Source organism: Coloeus monedula (genome assembly GCF_965178545.1).
Source record: "Coloeus monedula genome assembly, chromosome: 2".
NCBI lineage: Eukaryota > Metazoa > Chordata > Aves > Passeriformes > Corvidae > Coloeus > Coloeus monedula.
Genome location: NC_138782.1, coordinates 58,312,447 through 58,339,250, shown reverse-complemented (window position 1 = coordinate 58,339,250; position 26,804 = coordinate 58,312,447). Strand labels below are relative to the sequence as shown.

General features: G+C 40.0%; 1 protein-coding gene across 8 annotated transcripts in view; it reads left to right on the top strand.

The window, feature by feature from the left end:
• The window catches only part of ARID1B (AT-rich interaction domain 1B), a 327,188-nt gene that overhangs the window by 277,953 nt on the left and 22,431 nt on the right, over positions 1-26,804 (top strand). For 4 of the 8 annotated variants that reach the window (XM_082276898.1, XM_082276895.1, XM_082276897.1 and 1 more), the window contains 5 exons: positions 7,882-8,027; positions 15,013-15,122; positions 15,857-16,015; positions 22,026-22,235; positions 25,596-25,800. In XM_082276898.1, coding sequence (XP_082133024.1) covers positions 7,882-8,027; positions 15,013-15,122; positions 15,857-16,015; positions 22,026-22,235; positions 25,596-25,800 — 830 coding nt within the window. Of the gene's footprint in view, positions 1-7,881; positions 8,034-15,012; positions 15,123-15,856; positions 16,016-22,025; positions 22,236-25,595; positions 25,801-26,804 lie in introns of all 8 variants that reach the window. The other 4 variants (XM_082276894.1, XM_082276896.1, XM_082276891.1 and 1 more) reach the window with 1 other exon arrangement.

Below are 26,804 nucleotides of genomic sequence, written 5' to 3'. Positions count from 1 at the left end.
CTCTTCAAGAGTTTGATGTGGTATGACACTCCTGTTCTGTTGGGCTTTAAATGGCTACCAGGTAGGTAGCCTGTCAGGCAGATGTTTTCACTGGAAAAATGGTTAATGTGATGACAACAGCTTGTAAACAAACAATAAGTTTTTGTGACTGTTTTGCTAAGCAGCTCAGCATTGAATCAGTGTGGTAGGAACAACTAATTTTTAAGTTTCTCCCCCCTCCTTGATTGTTCTGTAGTAAAATCTAAGCAATGGAGATGATGCTAAAGGCACAAGTATTTGTGTAAATCAGAAGAAAAATAATATATTTAGAAAGGCTATTTCTGTTACTCTTTTTAAAAGTATCTTGCACAATAATCTTTGGATCAGCCAGACGAAGAAAATAGTCAGTGTAAGCGGTCCGACTGCAGTGGATGACAATTTGCACTATCACATAATTACAGTGCTGAAAATATTCCCCCATTTTAGCATTGCCATTTAGGCCTGATTGTTGAGAAGAACAGTTTTGTGTTAGTTCTGTGTACCTCCTGTCAGCAGATACACATACACACACACCCCTCAGTACAAATCTGGATGCTTTTTCATTTGTGTGTGCCAGTGCTTTGTCAGTGTATTTCAGAACTTTGGCCTTCCATTTGCACACAAGTACACATGCACAAATCTAAAATTTTCTCTTTCCTTCTAACTTGAAAAATGGCAAAAAGTCTTGTGGCAGCCCTAATACCTGTCACATCAGCAGCTTTCGTGGTTGTTTTTCTAAAACTTTGTTGTTACAATTGCTGAGCTTCCCCACTGAACAGAGGAGGACGTATAAGTCCAGGCTAGTATACTTGCAGTATAGTTAGTAGCGGCTAACTAGAAGATGATACTTTGTTTTCAGATACAGTGATGTTAAATTTGGTTTTTTTGTTCACATGGGAACTGCCTTCAATGCCATTTTATAGCTGCTCAAGCCAGTATTCAGGCTTCATTTGTCTTGGCCTTTGCTAAGAGTACTGTGAACCTCCAGGCAGAACAAAGTAAGCAATGTTGGGGTTTATTTTCCCTTGCTCTCTTCTCCCTCCTTCAGTTCTCCCATATCCACTGACAACAGAAATGGTTTCACTTCTCCAAGGAAGCCCATAATGTAGCAAGAAGGAAAATCCATAACAAAAAAGCATATGTATCTGCCTGCACATGTTTATGTGTAAATTCTCCAGGGAGAAAGCATTCACAGGTCTCACTCCTGAATTACTCTCATTATAATAACCCATTTGGTGTCAAAGTGTGACAGATTATAAGCGCTTAAGGCTAGTCCCAGCTCAAGACAGATTTAAATAAAGTACTTCTGGTTATTGTGCAGGTCAGTGTGTTTAAATAACAGCCCCCCAAATCATACTTTGACATTTAAAAGAGAGAGGAAATATTGTCATGCTGCAGACCTGGCACAGATAAGCACAGGGCAATTTGGTCAGTACACTGTGATTTGTGAGTGCAGCCTAACGCAGTCATTTTCACAGTTTGTAATCAAGTAGCCACCTTAGCAGTGTGTCAGCATTAAAAGAAAAAATGTTCCTTTTAAAATGTTTACACAAATTACTCCCTTGAGGTGCTGCAGTGCATTGACTGCAAAACTGATGTAGGTTAAAGATCTGGAGCAGAAATGGCAAACTTGTGGGCCATTTTTTTTTCATGAGCCAATTGCTCAGGTGGCCAGGTCACAGTAACAGGATAATTTCTCAGGTCTCACACCTAGGGCAACATAACTGAGCGAAATCCCTGCATTAGGTGCACTGTGTGGCAAGTGCCAGGAAGCACAGTGCCCAAGTACCTAACTAACAACTGATACGAGTTTGTGACCACCAGGATTTGTGCAGTGTGACTCAGTGCCATCTCTTCCCTACCTGAGCTGTGTGCCCCATCTCTGCTCTTGTCCCTGTTGCACGGCTCCTTCAGCATCACCCCATTGTGCCACATTTGGACTGGGGCTCCCCCAGCGTTTGGCCAATGTGGCCACATCAGAGCCTGGCCTAACTCAGGGCAGGGTGCACGAGCTGAGGAGCTGAGGGAAGGCACATGTCTGGTAGCACCCTGCTTTGGAAGCTTCCCTGTGAATCCCTTCCTTCCTTCCTTCAGGTGTATCTGGCTGAGAGGCTCCACTTGTGCTAGAGGGACCGTAACCTGCGTTTGCCCTAGGAGTAGCAGCATTCTGTGCATCTCTCCCTGCTCCTTCTCCTGCATCTCTGTTTTATCTGCTTTCTCCTGTGTACCTACCAACCTCCTGGCCCTAAAAATCTTTGGCACCTAGTGAGGATGCTCCCAATCCTTTTTCCTTCTTAATTTCCTTCTACTGTCTCCTTCATTTCCATTTCTTATGGCCCAGAATCTCCTCACTTCCATCACTTCTAAACTCTCCACCTCTGAAGCTTTCTTCTGTTCCCTAGACGTTTCCATGTTGGACTCACCTCCTGTGCTCAGGCTGCCACAAAGCTCATAGAGAAGCTGGATCATTTTTTTCTGGCTGTACAAAGGGCTTTGCTCCAGTGTTGCAGATTGAGAGAAGAATACAAGGTATCAGATGCCTCTTAGGAAATCCACAGAAAGTTTTAGAACTTGATCTCTCTGTACACAGGAACAACCTGAGCTTTGACATGTTTCCATATGAAAAGTTGTGTCTTCATTTCTTGTCTTGTGAAGCATAATCCATTTCTGTCATCGTCCATAGCTAAACCACATATATGTCTGAACTCAATTTTGTAGTGAATTCATACTAATTCAACAAGAAGGAAGATGACAGTATAAGTCTTGCATAAGGTGACAAATCTGAGGAGGTACTAAATCACATACCAGGAAGTATTAAGCACAAGGGCTGTAGAGTGACTTCTGTGTAGCAGTTGGAGACAACATGTAAAACTTAGTGAGGATTTCAGGTCCAATTAAAGGAAGGCATTTCAGTATAAGAGACTGCTCAGCAGCTGTGATCACTCGTGCTTCTGTGTATTGTCAGTGCTGCTCTTTCTAACAATTTCTTTGTTCTGCTTTTTAACGATGACCAGATCTTGCATGTCAACTCCTCCTCTTAAATACATGGACTTCTGCATTAGCTCAGAAGACACAATTAGATCTGATGCTGCTTGTTTTGCAGAGAAAAGAGATTAAATGCAGATTAAGTTTTGGGTAGATTGCAGATGAAGGAAAGCAAAAGATCAGAAGAACCTCTTAAAAGGGAATGGTTTGAATGTGAGCAGTTGTACTATGGACCCAGGAGTACACGAGACTGTCAACAGCACAGTGAAGCTGACAAGCTATAATCATAGGATCATTCAAGCTGGAAAGCAACCTCAGGAGGAACATTTAGTCCAACCTTCTCCTCATCAGGCTCAGCTTAGAGCTTAGGGCGTTATGCTGTTGAGTCTTCAGAATCTCCAAAGACAGAGATTTCCCAGTCCGTTTGGGCTTCCAGATCTAGTCTCTCACTGTGTTCACTGGGAAAATGGTTTCCTTGCATCCAGTCTGAACTTAATGTGTTTTCACTCTTGCCCAGTGTGTCTTGTCCCCCACCATGCCCACTGTGAAAAGGCCAGTTTCCTCTTCTTGCTGACCTTCTTTTAGGTGCTATGGAGCTGCTGTAGGTTCCTCTTGACAGTTGTCTGCCCCAGGCTGAATGAGGCCTTATCCTTCAGCCCCTCCAGGGTGAGTGCTCAAGCCCTGGCCATCTAAGGGGTTCGTTCACTGCTCACTCTAGTTTATTATCATCTTTTCTTTTCTGGGGAATCCAAAACTGAACTTGATACTCTAGATGGAGTCCAGCAAGTGCTGAGGAAGGAGGGGATGATCCCTTCCATCCCTTCCAAGAGTTTCTTCCGTCTCCCAACTCTGCACCTCATCACACAGCCCAGGATGTTGTTGGCCCTCTTTGCTGCCAGGACAGTCTGCTGGCTTACACTCAGCTCTATCTGCCAAGATGCCCAGGGACTTTTCAGCAAAGCTGCTCCCTCTAGTCAAGTCCCAGCTGGCACCACTGCAGGGGGCTTGTCCTTCCCAGGTGCAGGACCTTGTTTGTCCCTGTTTACTTTTACAGGGTTCCTGTCAGCACATTCCTCCAGCTTGTCCAGGTCCCCTGAGGTGGCAGCCCTTTCCTCAAGCATAACAACTGGCTCTGGCATTATGCATTGTTAAATTGTCAACAGAGTAAATAAGCCATAGAAAGCAAGCAGATCCTCTCTTCCCACTTTAAATCTCTTACAACTGCTGAATTCTTGAAGATCTACTTGTAGCAGGAAAAAAAGCTTGTAGGCTTGGAGACTGAGTTTAAATTGATAGGATAATCCCAAATTTCTATTGGCCTGGCTGCTTTTTCTTCTAAATGGGAAAAATACATTATCTGGGATCAAGGTATTGCAAGAGCACATACTCTAGCTCATACACAATGCAGGGTTTCTCTGACCAGTATGTTTCCTAACATGTTGCCTGCATGCAGACATGTCAGGTACTGACGTTTCCTTCATTCCCTTGGAGGGTAACTGTATCTCACCATGAAGACATTTTTTCATTATACTAAACTTAAGTGTTTCTTTTCTTAATTTCTTCCTATTATTCCTAATTGCATTGTCCCTAAACAACCCAGCCCTTGGTGTTTATGTGGCAAATACTGTAAAATTGTTTATTTAGCTGGGTTTGTTCTGCTATAAAATTCATAGCTGGGCAGTTGAATTTTTGCCATTAGATGTCACTACATGCACAGCAGACTGTTTTTAAAAGGCTTGATTTTTATTTAGCACCCCAGAAAAATGGAGGAGGGAATTGGGAGATGTAGGAGAGAGTCTGGTACTGTAGTATGTTGGATATGCCTTAACTAAAAGCAGCACAGAAGGAAACATAAGATTTTTGACTTAACTCCAACAACCAACAGATGATGCTGTGACCTTAAGCATATATAAATATGTTTAGCAGCTGCTGTGTAACATATTTATAAGTGTTTAGTGACCTGGAGGTTAATCAAAATGAGTTTGGTGATCTCAGCTCAGTTCTTAATGGACTCCACTTCATATTATAGCACTGATGCAGCACAATTTGTCACAGTCGGCAGTCTTTACTCAAAGGAGGCCTACTGTGGAGTGAGAATTAAAGGCTGAAGTAATACCTGATTATTTCTCCCTAAAGAAAACTTTCCATTCCAAACCATCATAGAGCAAAATAATATGTGGAGGAGCTCTGTACTGCTCACTGCACCCAATCTCAGAATAAAACAGCATTTACTCTGGCAGGATGTCCTTTCAGCATTACTGAATTAGCTCACGCGTGCTGCGGTCAGGGCTTTGACAGGGGGCCGGGAAAGGACAAAGTCCTGCCAGGGATGGTGCTGAGTCTTTTCACTTGCTGGGCTCTTTCCAGAGATGGAGAGCTGTGTCCGTTCCAAGTGCAGCATTACATAGGAGGATGAAAGGGAAAGGTATTGCCTTGCCAGATGAAATTTCAGAATTAGGCTCTGCCATTCAGGTTCTTCTGAGTACAGAAGCAATTTTTTTAGACTTCAGTTGTTTTCTTGCTGCCCTGGCCAAAGCCAGTATATTCTTTTTTATTTAATTTCCACTTTCTGTCTAAACTGGAAATAGTTTCCTACTTTTTGATTTAAAGCTGTTGTACAGCAGTATGCTTGCATGAGCTGCAATTGAGATTGATGTCCATAGTGGGTAACATGAAACAGGTTGTACCTCAGTTTGAGACAATGAACAGCCCCACAGCTTAGAAGATACACATGCTATAGGAAGTAATAGTGTTGAAATATTAGTAGGTAAGGACCAATTTCAGCTTACCTGCAAGGTGTGTGTCTCCTGTGTATTTTTTAAGTAAAAGAAGCACATTAAGGAGATAGATACCTGTAGAGACTTGCCTTTTCCAGAATCCTAGCCTTAGTCCATAAAAGAACCTCTCAAAATCTATTACTTCTTTTTTAAACTGTGAAAATACACTTGCACGTTTTTTTCATCTTCACTAGTAACTTTACCCAGTAACAGAAAGGATCTTGCTTATCCAGTGTAGAAAGCATTTTTTGGTTAACTGCATTTGTTGAAATATAGTTTTTTTCAGCTAAAAAAGGAGGGTGGGGATGTTTAAGATACAGTATTTACATAAGAAAAGCTTGATTGTGTGACCGAAATAATTTAAAGTTGTTGCCAAATGGTTCTGCTCTTCTCTTTTCCCTTTGTAATTCTCCCTTGGAGCATTGCACCACTGTGCATTTTAAATCTTTTCCCTCCACTTCTCCTTGCAAGCTTCATCTGGGAAATGACATTGTATGGCAGTTATCTCCTTCATATCAAAAGAAAGCCTTTGCCTCTTTACAAGAGTGAAGAAAAGTTTGTCTTCAGAGAGCAAAGGACGAAACTGACTTGGAAAAAGATGCTTTATTTAGATAACACGTTCTCTTTTCCTTTGAAGAAATTCACAATGTGTCAAGAAAAATTAGGCCAAATAGTGCTTTAATGGTCTTCCTCCTATACCTCCTAAAAAAGAAATCTGCTTCTGCCAATTGTGTTAAGAATCTGCCATGAGTTTGGAGAAGACAAGAAGCCACTGAAGTTACTCAGGGTTCTTAATTTTGGAATTGTCTTTTTTCATTTGAATACTGTATAATAATTAAAAGCAGAATTTCTACTAAAACTCTCATCTTGCTACCGAGACATTCAGATTTCCCTTTGTGTAGGATGAAATTAAGTGCTTCGTTTTTGTAAGGAAATAAAAGTTGACAGGTACTAAAGCTGTGTAAAAGGGTGGTTGCTTTCTTGTTTCTTTCATTTGGAAAAACAACATAAATTTACAGGGGGCACACTGAAGAAACAGGTCTGAGTTTTGTATTTTCCTACGTATTTTCCTATGAATATAAAAGTAAGTATTTTTTCCATGTGTTCTTATATATAGATATGATTTTATATGTTTAAGTCTAACTCATATACGTATGATAATACATGCAGTCTTCAACTATACTAAGAAAAGGTAGGTAATTGTTTTATGGATTAAAAGAATAGGAGGTTACTTTTTAAGTGAATCATGCATTACATTGGGTTACTGTGCTTACTTCGATTGGATTATTTTCTTCCTTGTGCCTCAGTTAATCTACAGATTTTGACAAATCAGGTACCAAGCATACTTAGATACTTTTTAGAACTTAAAAGTAGATAAGTTTTACTCTTTAAAAATACTTGGTCTGAATATGTGGAGAATCTGAATGTGTGGAGAATTATACAAGGGCTTCATTTAGGGCCGTTTTTGAGACACATTTAAGTCTCAGTTATAAAAGCGTTAAACAAATACGGGATTAAATTTTCAAAAGCAAAATAGTCCTGCTGAGGTTTCTTGTTTCAGCAAAGTGGAATATGTATGGAGTTTTTTGAAAGATTGGACATGGATGACACATACGGATGAACACTGTCCAACGCAATAACAACAGATGCAAAAATCAGAAACTGAGTCTATGGTACCCATTTTTCTTTTGGTCATTTTGCTTTTTATTAAGCTCAGGCAGGTGAGGGTTGCTGTTACATGGTCAAAATGCTGAGAATGGCGATGCGCTGGATTTTTTTTTTGCCAGTGCTAGGTTCTAATTTTGACTCCTGATCACATTGGTGTCTACTCATAGGGTATAATGTGAGCTGTATTTTTCTTTCGATTGGTGGTGACACAGAAAGACTCTGTATACCTCTCTTGAAATTAGTCTTCAGTCCAATTCTATTTCACATGTATGGTAACTAGCTCAAGACTAATTCAAACTCCCCACGTAGGTAAAATGAACTAATTGCCTGCTTTCTCCTTACAAACAATAGGTGATGTGCTCTGTGACAAACCACAGCATCTTCAGCAATGAGGTACGTAATGAGATATTGTATGTGTGCTTTCCTCTCCTAGGCAAGGCAATTTTCCTGCCATGAATCAGAGCAGCATTATGGGATCCAGCTCCCCCTACACTCAGCCGATGAACAACAGCTCTGGCCTGATGAACCCGCAAGCTCCTCCTTACAGCATGGCACCTAACATGGTGAACAGTTCAACAGGTAATGGTGAGTAGCCTTCCAGCAGTGACCTTCCTCCATAAACCTGCTTAACAGTATCAGCCCAGGGCTGGTGGCAGGGGAACATCCTTCTTCATTTGATTCACCCCTGTTGGGTAGTTTGGAGTGATTTGAAATTAGGCTAAGGTACGCGCCTTTTTTTGTACAGTAACTCATACATTTTTCATTAAGTCCTTCTGCACAGCACGTAGATGCATACAGTGCTGATGCACACAGAGTCCAGCATCACTCAGACTCAGCCTGACATAGGTGTTGACTAGCCAGTATGTATATTTGTGTGTATGTGTCTGCAGGAAAGGGAAGGAGAATAACTTCTTTTAAGAGGTTGCTTTTGTTTTTCAGCATCTTACTTGCTAAGGTTGCAATTTCAGATATTTAATGTGGTAGTCATTTAAAAAAAGAGATGAGCACTTGCTCTGACTTGAAGATGCTGTAAGTTGAGCACTTAACATAATTATTCTGTTTGAAAAACATAGGCCATATTTACTGTTTCCAAAATTCATATAGGGTTTCCTCATTTACTTATTTAAGTATCAGTTTATAAAATTTCATCATAACTTCCTTTTGGAAAAAAAAAGAGGAAAAAAGAAAAAGGGCATATTCAATGTAGCTCCTGGATTTATCCTTCATAGCATGACTTACAAGTTCAGAATTGCTTGTAGCTTTCTGTGTGTCTCTGAAGACAGGTGAATGTAGTTCTGTGCAAATGTGCTTCATGGTCCATATTCAGCTTGAATTCCTAACAATTACCTCCTTCAAGATAATACTTCAGCAAAGATCAATTCTTTGATTGTGCTGTGTTTGGATGGAGTTTCAATGACCCTGAAGCGGATCCTCCCAAATACTTATTCCAGTCATGGAGTTTCTGTGCATGCTTTACTGATTACATCATCCCTTTTAGAAATGTTTGGGTTTTTGAAGTTTTTTTCAGAAAGCTGAATAGGTTGTGCTAAGGTAATATGATGTTGTTTCTTAGTTGTTTTTGTTTCTACTTCTGTTTTTTCTGTAGAAATGCTTTACTACCTAAACTGTGTCATACCAAGAGCCTTGGCTTTGGTATCTTTTTCTCTACCCCTCTTAGCCTGTGTATTTCCTTCATCCTTTGCATCTTTCCGTCTTTTCTCCCTGTAAATTCTATTATGTTCCTGCTTCTTTGGAAGAAAATGGCCACAGTGAGATGCTAGTGTCTAGTATGTCCAGAGAGTTTCTTTCCTCTACATAGGAGCTGCTGAGACACTGAACAGTGTCTTATATTTCAAGAACATTATGTTACCATTTTGGTTAGCTGAAGAAGCAGAAAGGAAGCTGCTAATCAGTAAGATATAAAAAAAAAAAGAGAGAGAAATTAACAAAAAAAAAAGGCTTTTTCCAGTGCTGGCCTGGAAGCTGTTGGCTAGCCCAGACAGCACACTGCACCATCTGGATGAAGAGGGACAAGCTATTGAAAAGAGCATTAGATAATAGCTTGCTTTTTCCCCACCAGAGCTGTCCCAGGTAATATTATGTTTTGTTTGTCTAGTTATGTGTTTTGTCTGGCTTGCTGAAATAAAATTACTTCTGAGCATTGAAACTGTGCTATAAATTCTGTTTTGCTATTAGCAGAAGTAATTTTTCCACCCTTTTCCGTTGGCCCCCAGAGCTGCAAAAATAACCAACAGCAAACAGATGGCAGAGTGCCCTGCCTAAGAAGATTTATGTATTCCTAAGGAATAACCAGTTTAAAGGAAGATTCACAGAGGTTTTTTTGTTCAGATAATTCAGCCATTCGTTATTTCATACAGTGGAAATCTGTTCAATGCAAGACCATTTATCCTAGCAGTCTTTTGTATGGGGTAGTCATACTCTTTTTATTGTGTTATGCATTCTGAAATATTGGATTTTTAATAATTTAAACATTTATCAGGGTTTTTTCTGCCAGTGCATTTGTGAGGTTTTCTTTTGTTCCAGTTTTATTAATTCAGAGATTACCCAATGGAAAGTAAGTATGAGATGAACTAGAGGAGTTCAGTGCACCTCTTTCAGTCCGTGTGGGAGCAGACACACATCTAGAATTGCTTTACAGGCCTCCAAGAGGCACTGTTGGGGAGGAAATGGACACACAGAACACCGAATAAAGAAAATTAGGTGTGGATACACTGCTGAGGGCAAATGCAGTGGGAATGCTTAATTTCCCCCTCTCATGACTCATCCTTCTGATTTGGTCAAAAAAAATGAAAGCTTAAGCCAAGTGTAAATACCATATTTTTAGTGATAATTCCTTGAGCTGGGGGTGCACTTTAGGGTCAGCTCTGGCCCTGCATTTGATGAGGTGGAGAACCTACACATGATACCTATTTAGGGGCTTGAAAACAGGATTTTCTGTGGCAGGAAGACCAGTTCAGCTATATGGCTCCTTAGCTTCCCCTTCCTTCCTGCCCCTTTAGTGTAAAATCATACATCTGTCAGATAAACCAGCGTTCAGTCCACATGGAGGGCCAAAACAGAGTGCAGCTGAGTGGCTGCTGCTGGAGTGAAGGCGCTGGTTAACTTGCTTACATACACTGGGCATGAACAACTGTGGTTTCAGTTAGAGGCCAATGAAAACCCAAGGCAGGTAATAAGGAGAAGTTTGTTTCTTGGTTGTCTGGGTTTTGGAGGGTGCAGTTGTGTTGCCTGATATGAGGGAGGAAGGTGGGTCTTTCATTTCAATCAAATGCACTTTTAGGTTTTACTCTAAAATAGAAGAAGATTGCTGATAACTGATGGAATTGTTTTCATATGGTGTTGGAGCCTCAGTACAGCTATGTCTAACACTGGTTTTGTCACCCATTTTTAGTAGTATTTATAACTCCTCATTGCCAGTTGATCCTTTTGTCTTTAGTTTTTTTTAATTAATGTCACAATTGAAAGGAAAATCATGCTGCAGTTATGCATCCTCATACTTCAGCAGTGACTGTGGATCAAACAGCAGATCACCAGCTTCTGCTGATGCAGAGTGGTTTAGGAACACAGAAATTACGAGATCAAAGAAGACAGATCCTTCTAATAGAGTATTCCATTCATAACAATAACAAAAGCTTCAGGAAAAAGGTGTCAGAATCCCTTCACAATTATGGAACAAACTGCCATTCAGAAAAACTGTATAACCTCCACTGTCCTTTTGTTATATGAGTTCACATTACCCATATATATTTCAGACTTTTCCCCCCTATTTTTCAAGTTCCAGGTTTAAAAATGCATATAATAAACAGGAAACTTACAACCCCCAGTACAGATCGTGCTGTGAGCTTTGTTAATTCTAGCGAAAATTATCTTCAAAAAGAAGCAATATGAAGTTTTTATCTCGCAGGTTTCCATATTTTTCTTGCACAGAAACTGGCATTCACAATCTCTGCTACCTCTGGAGATGGACAAACCAATAAAAAGGCATTAATCTCCTTACTGCTCAAGGATACTTTCCTTATTTCAGTACCTCTGTCTTACTGAAACCTTTATTTTTCTGGGTATTATTATTCCCAATTAATTTTTAACATCATAATACGTCACATAAAACGTGAAATTCTAGGAAATATTTTTTGCACTAAAGGAATCAAATCAAACTCTGGGGTGCCCTTGTCCCCAGAGCTGGAGGATCATTCATGGCAGGACATCAGGCACTACTGTTGTCCCTATTCTGTTTTTCTTGTGGGCATCAAAGCAGTGGAGATCCTCTCGTCAACTCCACAGTCACTAATTCGCTGCTTTTGCTTTTGCTTCTCTTTTTTTTTGCAGAGGGAGAGTGCTAGGGTTGGAAGGGGGAAAGGAATGTCTTACAAAGGAGGGAGTATTCTGTTTTGTAGAGCATGATTTGTTACTGCACTAGCAATAAAGAGAAAAACAATGTTTGTATATTGCTGCTTCTACAGTATTTCATCGTCTGCTGGGACTGGTAGAGCAGCCTTTAGCAAAAAAGAATTCTTTGCTGCAGTTTTACTCATGTCAATATCTGCCTTTGAGTACCTTAAATTCAGTGTGGAATAGTTAATTCAGGACCTTGACCTATACTTGCTTTTTGAAATCATTCTACCTCTTACATTCTTATAATAAGCCAGAGGCTAGTACTTGAAACCTATTCACAGTATGCCACAACACTTTTCGAGTCAAGATTTTCCCTGTTATCCTCCTCTCTACAATGTTTTATCCTTTGGTCTGCACTTCACAGGCAGAATTATTAGTACCTGTGTAGAAAGAGACTGTGTCTTATTTTAGCAGTTTCGTGACAATAACAGTATTTCACTGCTCAGAAAGGGTCAAAACAATGTTCTTGCTGTACCGCTTAGCTAAAAAAAGTGAAAGAATGCCTTCTCACAAATCGCTGGAGAGTATGTTAGCAAGAAGTTATGAAACAGCATTTCAACAGCAGATAGAAAAATAGCTGTGGAAACATCTTGGGTAAAAGCTATAGGGATAATAGACAACCTTGCAGTTTGCCAGTAAAATGCTTGCAGTTCTTCTCTTAGAGGTAGAAAGAAAGAATGTAGATGAACTAAATAATTTAGAACAGAAAGTGAAACAGAATTTGGGTAACTTTATTATTTTTTTCATAATTGTCTCCAACTTCTGATAGTTACATTTGTATATGCCAAAAAGAAATAGTCAAAAACCAAAATGAACCTGTATTTTTACATTTCTAAGCATGATTAATAGAGTCAGAATGTTTGTGATAATCTGCAGACTGGAGTTACTAGCCCTTTATATGAGGTGTTAACTTAAGCCCCTCTGGAACAGAGATTTCATAAGGGAGTTCTGATGGAAACAGGACTACCGGAAGTGGACACAATTTTTAAATTCTTTGTAATAGAAGTATGATGTGCCAACTACATAAAAGTGAGATATCAGCAGAGGATTTAGCTATGCAGAATTCTGGTGAAGAAGTGTCATCGTTAACTTTGCTTTGTTCAACCTCTCTAAAATTGCTTTATAGGGAAAGGGTCAGCTTTGCTTGCTTGGAAACTAATACCCAAGACTTCTTTTTTAGCACTTTCACAGCATGAAATGTGTTAACTGTTAAAATGGATTTTGTATAACAGTTCTGCATCCCAGTTTGAAAGCACACTGTGGCATATATTTGACCATTTTGAACATACAACTTTTTTAAAATCTCTGAAAGAAAAAAATTTTTTTTTTTTAAATTGTGAATTTGAAACTAGAACGTGTTAGGCTGCCATCCTTAACTTGAGAATGGTCACAAGCTGCCCCAGCTCCTCAAGCAGAATATAAGGGCAAAATGCATACTAATCAAATGCTTAGTGGATGCTGACTTCCCAGTAGCATATTGACTGACTGTTTTGTTGAGATTTCACACACATACATAAAAATAACAGCATTTTTAGCTGATCCCAATAGATTTTTCTCTGCAGCTGCATCACTTGTAAAAGCCTTTTTGTTCCAATTCTTGAAGTCTGAAGTATTGCAAGTAATTTTTTTTTTTAATCTCAATTATGATTTATGTGTTGTGATGACTTTAAGGGCTTGATTGGGCTACAAATGTGCTTTGAAAAAACAAGAAAATGTGCCCATGAAAAACACCGGCAGTTCAAAGCTGAATATTGAGCATACAGTTGTAAACTCACATGGCACATGGCTGGGTAGGTTTTTTTGGCAGAGCCAGAGTCTCAACCTGCAGTGATGCTAAAGATATTAGCAAATTAGCACTGCAAAGCTTGCCAGCATATTCGCTAGAGTCCTGCTCATGCTCTCACTGCTGTAATTAAAACTAATTATTTTCTAAAACATAGTAATACATGAATATGTGCAATAATCATTTTGTAGTGGGCAATCTGTGAAGTATTTTTAAAGCTTCTTTTCCCCCTCCTATCTTTGGCTCGCTGTGCAGTGTGCCTGCTGCCTGGTGCAAGCCAGCACTGTCATTTTGCGAGCCACACTACTCTGATAAAGACAATGATGCTTTGCTGATTCTTATATTTTGACATTTGCAATATATATTTTTTCCTTTTTATTGTCTTTTAGGTTATTCTGTATGTTTTTCTTAACTCATATCCTTTGAAAGAAGGGCATGAGGGGGATTAAAAAGAGAGAAAGGGAAGGTAATCCAGTCTTTCACAAATGCTGTACACATGCTTTTCAGCAGGCAAAGAATCACCTGATGTCTTGCTGCTGTTTTCTGGTTATTTGCATTGATTCAATGTCATGGCACCTCCTAGCATCTGCTCTGCCCAGTATTTTCTGTCTATTTGTCTGAATGTTTCTTCTTGCATCTTTCTAGAAATGCAGGAACCCAGCAGCTCTGCAGCAGTAATACTATACTTGGCACTTGCATCTTCAAATAAAAAAACCCCTTAAACTCCTTGCACCCCTGGGAAGCAACTGCATGCCATTATCAGAGAAAGACATTTGTGTGTTCGTTATAGTCCCACCTCATTTTGGCAGGAGGAGGAAGCTGAGTGCTGGTTCTCCAACAGAGCGCAGTTTACAGCTTGTAATTCTGTAGTTAAGGCTCACAGTGGCTGAGCCATTCATTTTGAAGTCAGTAGGGGCAGGAATTATCTGCTGGACACCAGCCTTAATACAGATGTAATCGGAAAGTTCAGCCTTTTTCTTGGATTCAACATAGCAAGCAAAATGTACATTGTTTTCACTTATATTTGTCTATTGCTAAAGGGAGAGAGCAGTAATTCAAATAGACTTTTGTTGAAATGTGGTCAAATGCAGAGACAGTTGAAGAGCACGAGCAGCAGGAAGAATGAATTCTACTCTGTAAAGTGGTGGTGGTTGTTGTTGCATGGTGCTTGTATTCTCTTCTTGTTCATTCTCCTTTGTTTCCGCAATTCAACTGAGGAGGTTTCCAGGTTTCCAGATGCTGGAATAACAGGACAGAGGCGGGAAAACCTCTCCTTCACGTGGCGCTACAACCTTGCAGCAGGAAGCGTGTTTTTTCCCACAAAGCCAAACATAGTCATGCTTAACTGTTTCTCCTGTTTTCGATTAGCACCTATGGGTCTTGCAGATATGATGACACCTGGTGAGTCCAAACTACCCCTTCCTCTCAAAGCAGATGGCAAAGAAGAAGGAGCCCCCCAACCCGAGAGCAAGTCAAAGGTATTTACCACCTCCGCACGTGGTGTTGGTTCTGCCCGCAGAAGTCTGCTGTCTTGTCCTTCATCTCCTGGTTTTGGCCTACCCACTTCTGTTCTTTCCTGCATGCCTTTCCATTCACGTGCAATTTCTTTGTTTCTTTTTTTTTTTCTTTTTTTCCTTCATTGTGTGGATCTGAAAGTTACTAGTTCTTATGGCATTTTAACTTGTGGGGGCAAAGCATCCCAAGCCAAAAGTTGCGTGGGGATTTGGCTGTGCCAGGTGGGTGGGAAAGAAGGGTCTTGCCTGATTGCAATCCTTGCAGCCATTTTTCTCTGCCTTCAGTTATAGCTTCCTGTTTTGGCCACCTCAGCAACAGCAACATACCTTAATATTTTGCTTTCCTGCCTTATTTGATTAAATAAGGTGAACGGCTTGTTTTTGTTTCTTTCTTTCATAATGGGAAACCCATGCTTAGCATTTCATGTGAGCTTGAAGTAAGCATGGTGGCTTAGTGACTTTAGCCAAGCATCCAGCAAACTTTCCAAATTATACTAATTAACAATGTTGTTTTAATACCTTTTATATATATATAAATATATTTCTGTATGTGTGTGTTTTCTGTATGTGTCTCTCTGTTTATATATATTTTATATATAAAAATTGGTCAGTCTGTTAAACTGGATGTATTTTTTTTGTTTTTAATAAAGTTTGCCCTGCCTTTGTCATATTTTTTTTTTTTTATTCCTCTACCACAGGATAGCTACAGCTCTCAGGGTATTTCTCAGCCCCCAACCCCAGGCAACCTGCCAGTCCCTTCCCCAATGTCCCCAAGCTCTGCTAGCATCTCCTCATTTCATGGAGATGAAAGTGATAGCATTAGCAGCCCAGGCTGGCCAAAGACTCCATCAAGCCCTGTAAGTGGCTCTGGTTATTTTGGTTTTCGTTTATTTTTTGTAATTAATTATATTTTAATGCTTGCTTGTTTGTTTTGTAAATTCCTTTTCTTTATTATTTATCCACTAAACAGTTTTCTTTCTTTATAACACTGGGTACAAATTCTGCTCTCGGACACATGACTGTAAGTTCCACTGCCTGGCTTCAGTGGGGCCTGAGCATGCTTATCCAAGGGCAAAATTTGTCCCAACAGTACTTGGAAATAAGAAAGAGTAAAATTGTGTGCATCATGCAAGTGTGCTGTCTGGTAAAACAGCAGTTGTTGTGGAGAAAACATCCTTCCTGTAATGCATCAGCTTCCAAGCATGCCTACTGTGTTGTTAAGGACAATTCCATTTCTGTTCTTGGGCCCAAACTCCTTCACACAACTGACTTCACTCTGGTTGCTGCACTTGTCTTTACTAGGATTATTTAGGAAAAAAAAAAAAAAACAAAAAAAACCACCCCAAAAACAAACAAAAAAGAGAAGTATTCTCCCCTATTGAAACTAATATCCATCAAAAGTTAAATTACAGACTCAGCACCACAGAAAAACTGCCATTTATATTTTTGAAAGATTTTTAATTTCGAATTGTGTATTTGGAAATACAGCCATTAGGCTGTCAGGGCACAGTCTAAACCAAAATTGTTTCTAATTTGCTTCATTTGGTTATTTTGAAATAACCCAGATTATGAGCTGCAAAGACCCTGATGCATGTACATTTTTAGAAAACTATTTTTTTAGATAAGTAATGTTTAATCATTCTCATACAGGTTGTAAAGAAAAACCTGAGAGAGATGTGTGGAGCTAAAACCAAATTTCATCATCTATCTTTCTATCTCTATATATGCGCACACCTAGAAAATCTATATACATATATAGAAAAGAGAATGCAGACATAAGATGATGTGGTCGGTCTATGGGGAGCAAATGTCCACTTGGTCATTTTTGCTTTGTTTTTTTTTTTATATAATTAAGAATGTATATGTTGTTCCTCTCTTATTCCTTTTTATCAAAAGCAGAAATGATGGTAATTTCTCTGTAGAAAAATAGTGAAACATATTCTTGTGCAGAATATAAAGGGAGTTTTCCCTAATGTTAAAGTGCACTTAAATTAGCAATAATTCTTTGATAACAATTTTTACAAAGTGATATGTTAAAGAGTGTGTCTCAGGGCAAACAGAGGAAGGCCAGTCAGAGGGTAAGAGATATAACCATCCAAAAAACCAGACATTTACTGAATCCCCTGAGCAAGGGGGCAGCATGGCATGAAATGCACCTCTTAAACCTTTGGATGTTTATTTGACAGCAACTTTGAGTCTCAGAAGGCAGCTGATGTTACTTGATCCCACAAAGTTTCATGTTTTTCTTAACAGCATTTGTGGAAGTGTGATATCAAAAATTCTGTTAGTTTTCTTTGTAGTAATGTTTGGAGTCTTGCTTTTGGGCAGTTTTCTGGAGGAAGGCAAGAGAGTTATAGCACAGGTTGTCTAACACATTGAGTGCTTCCTCTACAACCAAACAATAATGTATTCCTGAGCTCATTGCATAAACTGTGTAGCAAATCCTGGAGTCATCGGGAACACATGTGGAGATTTTTTCATGTAAATAAACTATAGGTTATTGCCAGAGTATAACATTGGAAAAAATACGTGAGGAAAGTTTGTGCTTTCAATTTCTTCTGGATGTCCTTCTCTCCAAAAGTTTCAGTTAGACATGGATAAATACAGTGCTTTGGAATGATAGCAAAATAAGTGCTGCAAATGAGCTGATCCCTTTTTACCTATGAAGGCCAGTGGATTGGATAACTTCATCGATTTTAACAGCAGCCTGACATAGCCTGGAACGATTGATTGCAGGCATTTCGTTACACTTGAAAACAGCCTGAATTGGTTCATTAAATCCCAAAGCTGCTTCATGTGCTACAACTTGTCCATTCCAGTAGAGGATAAAAGCAGGGGTGAATGGTCTGTGATTCACTTCAAGGTATTCCTGTGATCCTACTAAGTGGATCCTCTCTTTCAGCTGCTTTGTGTGGAAGTGAGGCATGAGAAAATGGGGAGAAAGAACTGCTGAACATTAGGTTTTGAGGCCTCTTTGGGTATATCAGGAAAAGGACACTTCTGCTATGCCAAGTTTGCATATACTGTGCATCCCTGACACTGGTGAGGTAGTTTTAAAATTCTTTGAAAGAAACATTTCAAGTGTGGGTGTAAACTACGCAGGGTCACTGCAACATGAGTAAAACAGTAGCTTACGAGAACCTTGTAAATTGCTGTTCCCTGTCCATAGGTACCCATGAACATGACAGTGAATACACCTGAACAGTGCTACACCTCCATGGTGCTAGCTGGGAGGGGTCTCCAGAGTCCTTCAGGAGAAAATCTTGACGGAGGATTGTGTCCTGCACAAGCCTCTGCCACAGATTGGACTTCGGCAGTTTTTGCTGCCTGTGTATGCACACTCTGTTCTGTAGTAAAAGAGGTCTGTGTAATACATGTAATATTGGCAAATTCTTCATTGAAGTGGGGGAAGTGAACAGTAGGTAATTCTATAAATATAGATCCTTAAAGATTTGTACAGAAGCAACTACCCACTGCCTTTCATGTGAAAATAACTCCTACAGAAATTTGTATTGCTCTGAAGGATTCTGCAGACTCACCATACAGGGGTCTGCATATAATACAGTTTTAATAGTGGGTAGGTATATTGAAAAGAAAGTATGGGGTTCAACAGATTTAATATGGGAATTGGCTTTGATATCCATATACTTTGGTGGAGTTTTTTTAATCACCCATTTAAACACTGCCAGTATATCGTGGAAGAGTGCTGTGGATTGCGGGCAGAGTAGGATACAACTAAATCAGTAAAGATATGTGCCACAGGCTTGCACTAGCATTCTTCTATCACCAAAATTATCAACATACTTAACAGAAGAAAAGGTCATGATCAGTGTTCTTCCAGCATTGCCTGGGATGTGCTCATTTTAGTTAACAATGGGGTCTTTTTCTTATAAACTATCGCTTTATAAGGGTTAATATTTAATATTTATAGGTGAATTTAGGCTTCCAGCTGAACCTGCCCATGTGAAACTGAAGTTTGTTTGTGTGTAGACTAGCTTGCACAAATCTGTCATTTTTATACGTTTACATTTATAAAAATAGAGAAGAGAAAAAGATCTTTACTCTTGAGGAATAGCATTCTTCCCTGCAGTGCATTCTTCTAAAGTTAACATTTCATTTTAGAAGAAAATTGCACCCATTTTATAAAGCATGACAACCTGAAAGCTCACACAGTAAGAAACACTTCTTACCTTCTGTAAGCTGTGAAAAGTTTTCAGATTATACTGTCATTTTAGAGCTTGCTGCCACACTGCTGAAAAGCAGCATCATTTGAGATGTATAGTAGAAAAATACGGAATGAAAAATTCTTAACAGTTTTCCTTCTGCTCTGAATCTGATTTGAAAAAGTGAATCTTAACATATAAAAATGAAATCCTAAAACTGGTAAATCTGAACTTTCTTAATCCTGGTTCACCATAACATGAAATACAAACTATTTTGTTGCCTCATATGTTAGAATATAAGCACATAGAAAAATTTGCTGGGTAAAAGCTGGAATTTCCCACCTTCATTTTTGTTAAGAGTTCTGGGGCATCTTAAGTGTCAGATTAAAATTGATGCTGGTGACCAGTAGAGAGAGTAACTTTGTACTTACTGCAAAAGGTAGTGGGATAGCTCCAGTTCATTAAACTGTTCAAGCCTGTGTGGTCATGTATCTAGTGCTCACTACAATATCAAATTAGTAGCAACATGACTTCCCTACTTCCCCCTTTCCACCCACCCAAAAAAACCTCCCAAACTTTGACAAAGTGTTATTTGTTGCAAAGAGTTAAACTGATCTTGAACACCCAGATATACAGCAAGTGATGCTTTGAGTAAATTGGTTGCTATTACAGAATCAGTTTGTGCTTCCTTTGCATGATCTGCAGGATTCATGTCAAAGTACTTTCCTGCCAGCCACTTAGTATTAATAAAACAAGTTTAGCCCTGACTCTCACTTCAGTAGGAGTTGTAATGCTACCGAGTCTGGCTCAAGTAAATTCAGGCATGCACCTCATTTGTAAGAAAGGTAATCATATCTGTCTGTAGCAAGGATTGCTGTGAAGAAGTTACAATGTCAGCAAGGCAGAAAACTTTAAAGGAGGGTATTTATTTAATTAAAATGGATATCCATTCACTGGAAAGAACAGCAATGGCTCGTGGGACCACTAGGTCACCCCCCCTTGGCTTCATGTTTCTGTTCTCCTGACTCTATTCTGGTGTTGCCAAGTTGCAGCTGATAGCTGGAAGGAGATACAGAGTCTGTCATATTTTCCAGGCTAACATGCAAGATGAATGGTGAAATCATTGGCAGTGGGTTTCTGCTCTGCTGCATCCCTCTTCCATGGTGTCGAGTGCCAGGCCTCACCACTATGTGGGGACATGGACAAAGTGGGTGGTTTTGTAGCATCTGTGAGGTACAGTGAGGGTCCTCTTTAGAGATGTTCAACTAGGAATGAGTTTCTGTTTACTTGAGAATAGTCTGTCTTCAGTTCAAAGTAAGGAAAAGGCAAAGGAGGGAAAGAGTGATTGACTAGATGAGTTTTAAGAAGTGTCTGCTGCAATCAACAACAAAGTTTAGGCTTTTACTATACAGACGTAAAGGATATGTTTCCCTTCACATATTTGGCTCCTTTCCCAAAGCTTTATGTCAGTCTTTTCCCCTTGTGTTTAATTCGGAACCACTCCCATCTTCCACTGCTGAGCAAATCAGTTCACTTTCTGCAAGTAGGAGGGTCTTCCTGCTGTAGCAGCAGCCTCTCTCTGCTGTCAGAGCTGATGCAGCTCCAGTAGGGTCTGTGACAGGGTCTGTCCATACATGGCACAGAGCCCAGCTCACAGGGTTATATTGCACAGAAAAAGTAGGGTGAGAATTCATAGCTTGTGTAGCAGCCTCAGTGCTTTCTGCTGTCTCTACATTTTAAAAAAAAAGAGAAGAAAAGGGAATCAAACTAATATGAGCTTTCATTAGCTGTAAAGCCCAAAGAGCAGCAGGAAACAGGTTCACTCCTGCCTTTTTGCCACAGAGATGGAATTCTGCTCTTGCCACCTCTTCTGCTTTTCCTGGTGGCTCAGCTCTGATTCCTGTCCCTCCTTGGTTTTCCCCAGGTCATAACACACATTCCTTTTGCAAGGTAGGACAAGTGAGATGGATATCTTCTGTACTCTGTCAAGGGAGGAGAGTAGTAGCTACTTATAAGCCTTACTGGATCAGGGAGCTAATTGGCAGTTCACAAAGAGTATTGCCACCAATCTGCTTGTACTGCAGGCACTCTTGCTTATCTTGCTTTTTGGCCACCAGTGGTGTGAAGTGGTAATAAAGTGTAACCATTTATGACTCTGAAGAGAGGACTACTTCTCCATGTACTAGTTTGCCATGATTCACACTTTCGGCTATTTTTGTGCAATTCCTGCTGTGGAGGATCACTTCCAGGTTTTCTAGCCCATCTTTGAGGGCAAAGAGGAGAGGATTGGTTTGGTTTTACGATTTTCTAAACTTGTGTGGGACAAGCTTGTTTCTAATTTTACCAAAATATTTGCTTGCAAAGCACTTTGAAATAAGTGGGTAAGAAGCACTCTGTGAGAGCTACCTCTTCTTAAAATGACATGAGGCAACATCAGAAACTTGCCTTCTGGGATCCAAAGTTCAGATCAGTGAAAGAAATAGGAAAATGGGGAGTTTGGGCCCTTTATTTATAAAGTTGACTTTTCTGCATATGGACAGAATGTACTGTTTGTGCCTGAACTAGTAGCCTTCATTCCTGACTGTTGTGTGATAGCCTTAGTTTGTTTGACATCTTCTCTTTTTCAGTGTTGTGAGTTTCTTACTTTCTTCTCCCTTCCCCTCCCACCCTTCCCCCAACTCTTTCTTTTCTTCTTGCAATTTAGAAATCAAGTTCCTCTACCACAACTGGAGAGAAGATCACTAAAGTCTATGAGCTAGGAAATGAGCCGGAGCGCAAGATGTGGGTAGATCGGTACCTGACGTTCATGGAGGAGAGGGGCACGCCTGTGGCCAGTCTGCCAGCTGTGGGCAAGAAGCCCTTGGACCTGTTCAGGCTCTATGTCTGTGTCAAAGAGATTGGAGGTTTGGCACAGGTGAGAACTGGTTAAAAGTGAGCCTTCAAAAAGCCAATGCCTTTTTTTGCTAGAGTATTTCCTGCTGGTTACATCATTAGGTTTTCAGCACTGGCAATATTGTTGAAGAAAATTTATTTCATGCTTTGATATCTGTCTGGAGTTCATTTTGGGCTGTATAATGGCCCTAAAACTTTGGAGTTTGAATCAAGATTGACCATTGCTGTAGACAGATGAAATTGTTGCCTTTTCAGGGAAATCTAGTAATGCTGCTGAGAGAAGAAAAGAGGATCAAAGTTACGAGTAAGAAGCAGATGATAGAGCTAAAAAGAAAAGGAAATTTTTAAGTCCATCTTTCCTATATAGAGATACAGCCTGTAGGACAATTCAGTTCGTCTCTCCAGAGAAACTGCAGACATGTTCTTAAAACACAGTCCTTCATCCCAAACCTTTAATTCTGAGTGTCTCTGTATGGTACATTTGTTTCTTATACACAGACTGTGCTTTGCCCTGTGTTTGGAAAATGCTTACAGGATATTTTGGGTTGCCTTGCAAACATAATGATTACAAGGAAAAGGTGAATTGCCTAAATGAGTTGAAGAAAAATGAGAGCAGGAAGAGCTGAGAATAAAAAAGTCTCAGATGGGAGACAGAAGCTTTCGTTTGTGTTCTCACCAGCTAACTGGAAGTTTTGCAAAGGGATGTTTGAAAAATACTCACGTGTTCTATAAGGCTGTTCACCGCAGATCAAAATGAAATGTTTGATTGTTTAACATCTAAAGGGAAAGCAGGAGAAAACGGTCAGTACTTGCTTAGATTTGGCATTCAAAGTTGCCTGTGTTTGCCTGATGACAAAGCATCCCTTGCATCTGGGGGATCACTGGCTAGATGCTAGAAACTATTGGGAAGTGCCAGGATCCATCAGTTCTATGTTTTTGAAGACATTTGTTCAATGCCTTGCAAAATGAGGTCTTAAACATAGCTAACATGTAGATAAATATGCACGTGTAATATTATATAAAACATATAATATTAAAACAGATACAATCTACACTCATTACAAAATCTGAACTCAAAAAAATGGCAAATTAGATTCTCAAAAAGAAAATGTATTTTCATAATCTCTGTGGTTAGTTCAAGAAAGGAATGTCCAACATCAATTAGTACCCCTTTCAAAGCTATTTTTAATAGTGCACCTCACAACATAGGATTTGACTACTGAATTAGATCATTGGCCTTTCAAATCCAGGGATTTTAGCTATTCTTATTATTAAAGGAAGGCAGAGAAACCTACTACAGTCATCTGTTGCTAAATGCTGTATATGGGTAAGAGATGTTATCCTGACATTTTTAGTGATCGGCTCATGCTCCTCAGCATCATATGGATTTGATTACTTTTAGCTCAGAAACTTTATTACAGGTAAATCGTATCATGCAGCTGCTCTGCCTCATACAGCATGATTGTGCCCACAGTGTGACTCTTAGCATCCAAAATTGAACAAGATGGGGGGCAGATGGGATATTCTAGAGAGTCATTCATGTTTGCTTATTATGGAAATTTATTTTGTTTTGGGACATTGTGTTGATTTTCAGTGACAGACTTTATGTTTTGCCAAAGAATAGATGCTGTTCACTTAGACTGATTTTTGAAAGAGCTTGAGTTATAAATGTGTGTGCTTCAGTACCGGTGAAAATTTACACTTAAAATGAAGGCTTCTGGTTTTGCTGGTGTGTCCACCTGAATGTTCACTATGTTTATCTGTTCAGAGCAACTCAGAGGTGCAGAGCTTTGCTTGCTGAGTTTTATTTAAATGTGTCTGTGTGATGCCCTCCTAAAAAGCTGTTGCTCCAACTGCTGCACTCCACATCTTGTGACTCTGCCCAGAGAGTGCCAGGGAGTGGAGCTGTGCAGCGCTGGTGCACATTCTCTGTCTGAAGAGTTGCAGCTGATGGGGTCCCAACATGAACAGACCAGCTGCTGGCAGTCTTCTTTTAAATGCCAATATCCTGGGCATTTAGGCATGAACGTTTCAGTTTGCATTATGCAATGTGTTTGTTACGCACCACTTAGCTGTAAGCCAGTAGGCTCAAAGAGCTGTGTAACTGGATTTCAAGCCTCAACAAGGGCAGTTTATGAAAATCTGGTCTCCTTTAACTCCTGGGTTCTTGCAGGATGCACCAGAGAAATAAAAACACTTTGCACAGCCATGCCAACCTGCTTGCTGTTAATGCCATCCTCAAAAGATCTTTGCTGACTGGCAGCAGTTACAGTGTTATTAAACACAGAGAGAAACTTAAGAAAATGTTTTCTTTTCTGGCACACAGACTAAGGAATAGTATGGCTAACAATCTTTCTAGCTGCACAAGTTGGAGTCATTAAAATGTCAGGCCTTAGGGCAAGGAGCAGACATCATAGAATCAGAATTGCTACCCACAAAAGCTGATATTCTCAGATGTTTAAAGCCCATTTATTTTGGTGCTGACCCTGCTCCTTGGATCATACCTAGAAATGGCATAACTGGTTGAATGAACTTAAAGGCATCAGGTGTTACAGCAAAAGCAGTGGCTGCTACAAGTGGTACAGCCGAATGAGTCAGTGGCATCATCCAGGATGACAAATGAACTTCGCTATTATTACAGATCACCTGTGTTTGAGGAAGTCATGAGCAGAGTCTTTCAATATTCTCAGCCTTACACTGCAAACAAGACTGGCAGTGGAGTGGTGCAGTCAGCATTGTAATACAGAGTATTGCTGGACTAGCCGTGAGTGTTTGAAGTCTGCCTTAATTAATTAAGGGGCCTGGCTTCACTCTGCCTCTCATCTAGCCAGAGAATCATTGATCTGCCCCTGCAAGATGCACTAAAGTGAAAGGAATTGAACCAGGAATTACAAGCTGAACTGTTTGACAGCTGGTGGCTATTTGGGAGAAAAATTTATTTTTCATATCAACGTTCAAACAAATTGCAGAATAACACTGTTATTGCTTTCTAAATTATATTTTAGAAGCTGCTTTTTAATTAGAATGGGGTGGGTGTGGGTGGGTGTCAGGGAGGGAGAAAGTGAGCAGGAATTTACTTGGAGATGGATTGCTAAGTGAAGAGCATAGGCCCTGGAAGGGCGTAAGGCATTTAAAGGATGCACCATGCAGAAGACTCCACAAGCAAAGCTTTTTATGTAGCTATCAGCAGGTTCCTTAATGGCTTTATAACTGTAAATGCTGTCTGTGCATTACTGCGTGTGGGAGTAATGAGCATTAGTTAAAAGAGGAAAATAAAAAAAGTAAACCAAGACATTAAGTGCTTTTTTTTTTCCTTTTTTGTTTCCTGACTTAAACAAAACACTTTGCTGCAAACCAATGATTCTGCCGTTTACTTTGCTAGGTTAATAAAAACAAGAAATGGCGTGAGCTGGCAACCACCTTGAACGTTGGCACTTCGAGCAGCGCAGCCAGCTCCCTGAAAAAACAATACATTCAGTACCTGTTTGCCTTCGAGTGCAAGATTGAGCGAGGGGAGGAGCCCCCGCCAGAAGTCTTCAGCACTGGAGATACCAAGAAACAACCTAAGATTCAGCCGCCATCTCCTGGTAAGTCAAATAAACTGCAGCCTCTTACACAACCATTTTCTGAGTGCAAGGGATGCACCTTATATATTTATAAGCATGTCTCGACAATGCTGGACAAAAAACAAGGATAAATCTGTTGTTGACATCTTGTTCTCAAACTTGGAGCCAGCTCCTCAGTCAAATCAGTGTTAAGTCTGCAGGGCCACCCGCAGTCGTGTATCTGGTTTGTCCAACATACAGAGACGTCTGTGCCAGCGTACCCTTAACATTCAGTGACATGGGCATAAGGAAAAGAACGGAGTTCTGCACGGATGTGCTTCTGCTGTAAGACAGGAGCATGCATTTGTCTAAAGGTCAGGCTCTGGTACCTGCACTTTCCTTGCCGTGACTGAAGCTGATTTTCAGCCCAACTGTTGATCAGCAAGGCTTCAGTTGGAGCAGGATGGCAGATGCTGGACTGATCAGCGCGTCTCAGATGGTTGCTCTGATGCAGCTCGTGTTGAATGTGTGGCAGATGGAGAGCTGAGAGTAGAGTGTATCCCCACTGCCAGACATCCTAGTTCGGAGGCACGCGCTCTGTTCTTTTGTTGCTAATCCTGTGTGTCAGATAAGTCATTAGGATCACTGTTTTTATCTTCTCATCTGAAAAATTGGAACTGGGATTGCTTTATTCTGGCTGTTCTTTTTTGCATTTACAGGGTGATGTTTGAAACCACTGTTTTCTTTCTAAATTCATGTTGCTTAAGTCTCTCAAGATTTGATACTCACAGTTGATACTCAAGACAGGACTATTCTTAAGTAGAAACATTTTAAGTACATAGGAAGAGTCATAGTATTAGTCTAGATGTTGACTTCTGGACTACCCATGGTAGAGTAAAAACGTCCTTTAATTATTTTGGATTATTCCTTTTGTTATCAGTTTTTCTGACCAACAAAATAATTTGACAAAATTTGTGTATTAGTGCCACGATTACTATGAGGCAGACCATTTTCACTGCCAAGAGAATATAGTTTCTGGAATGTTT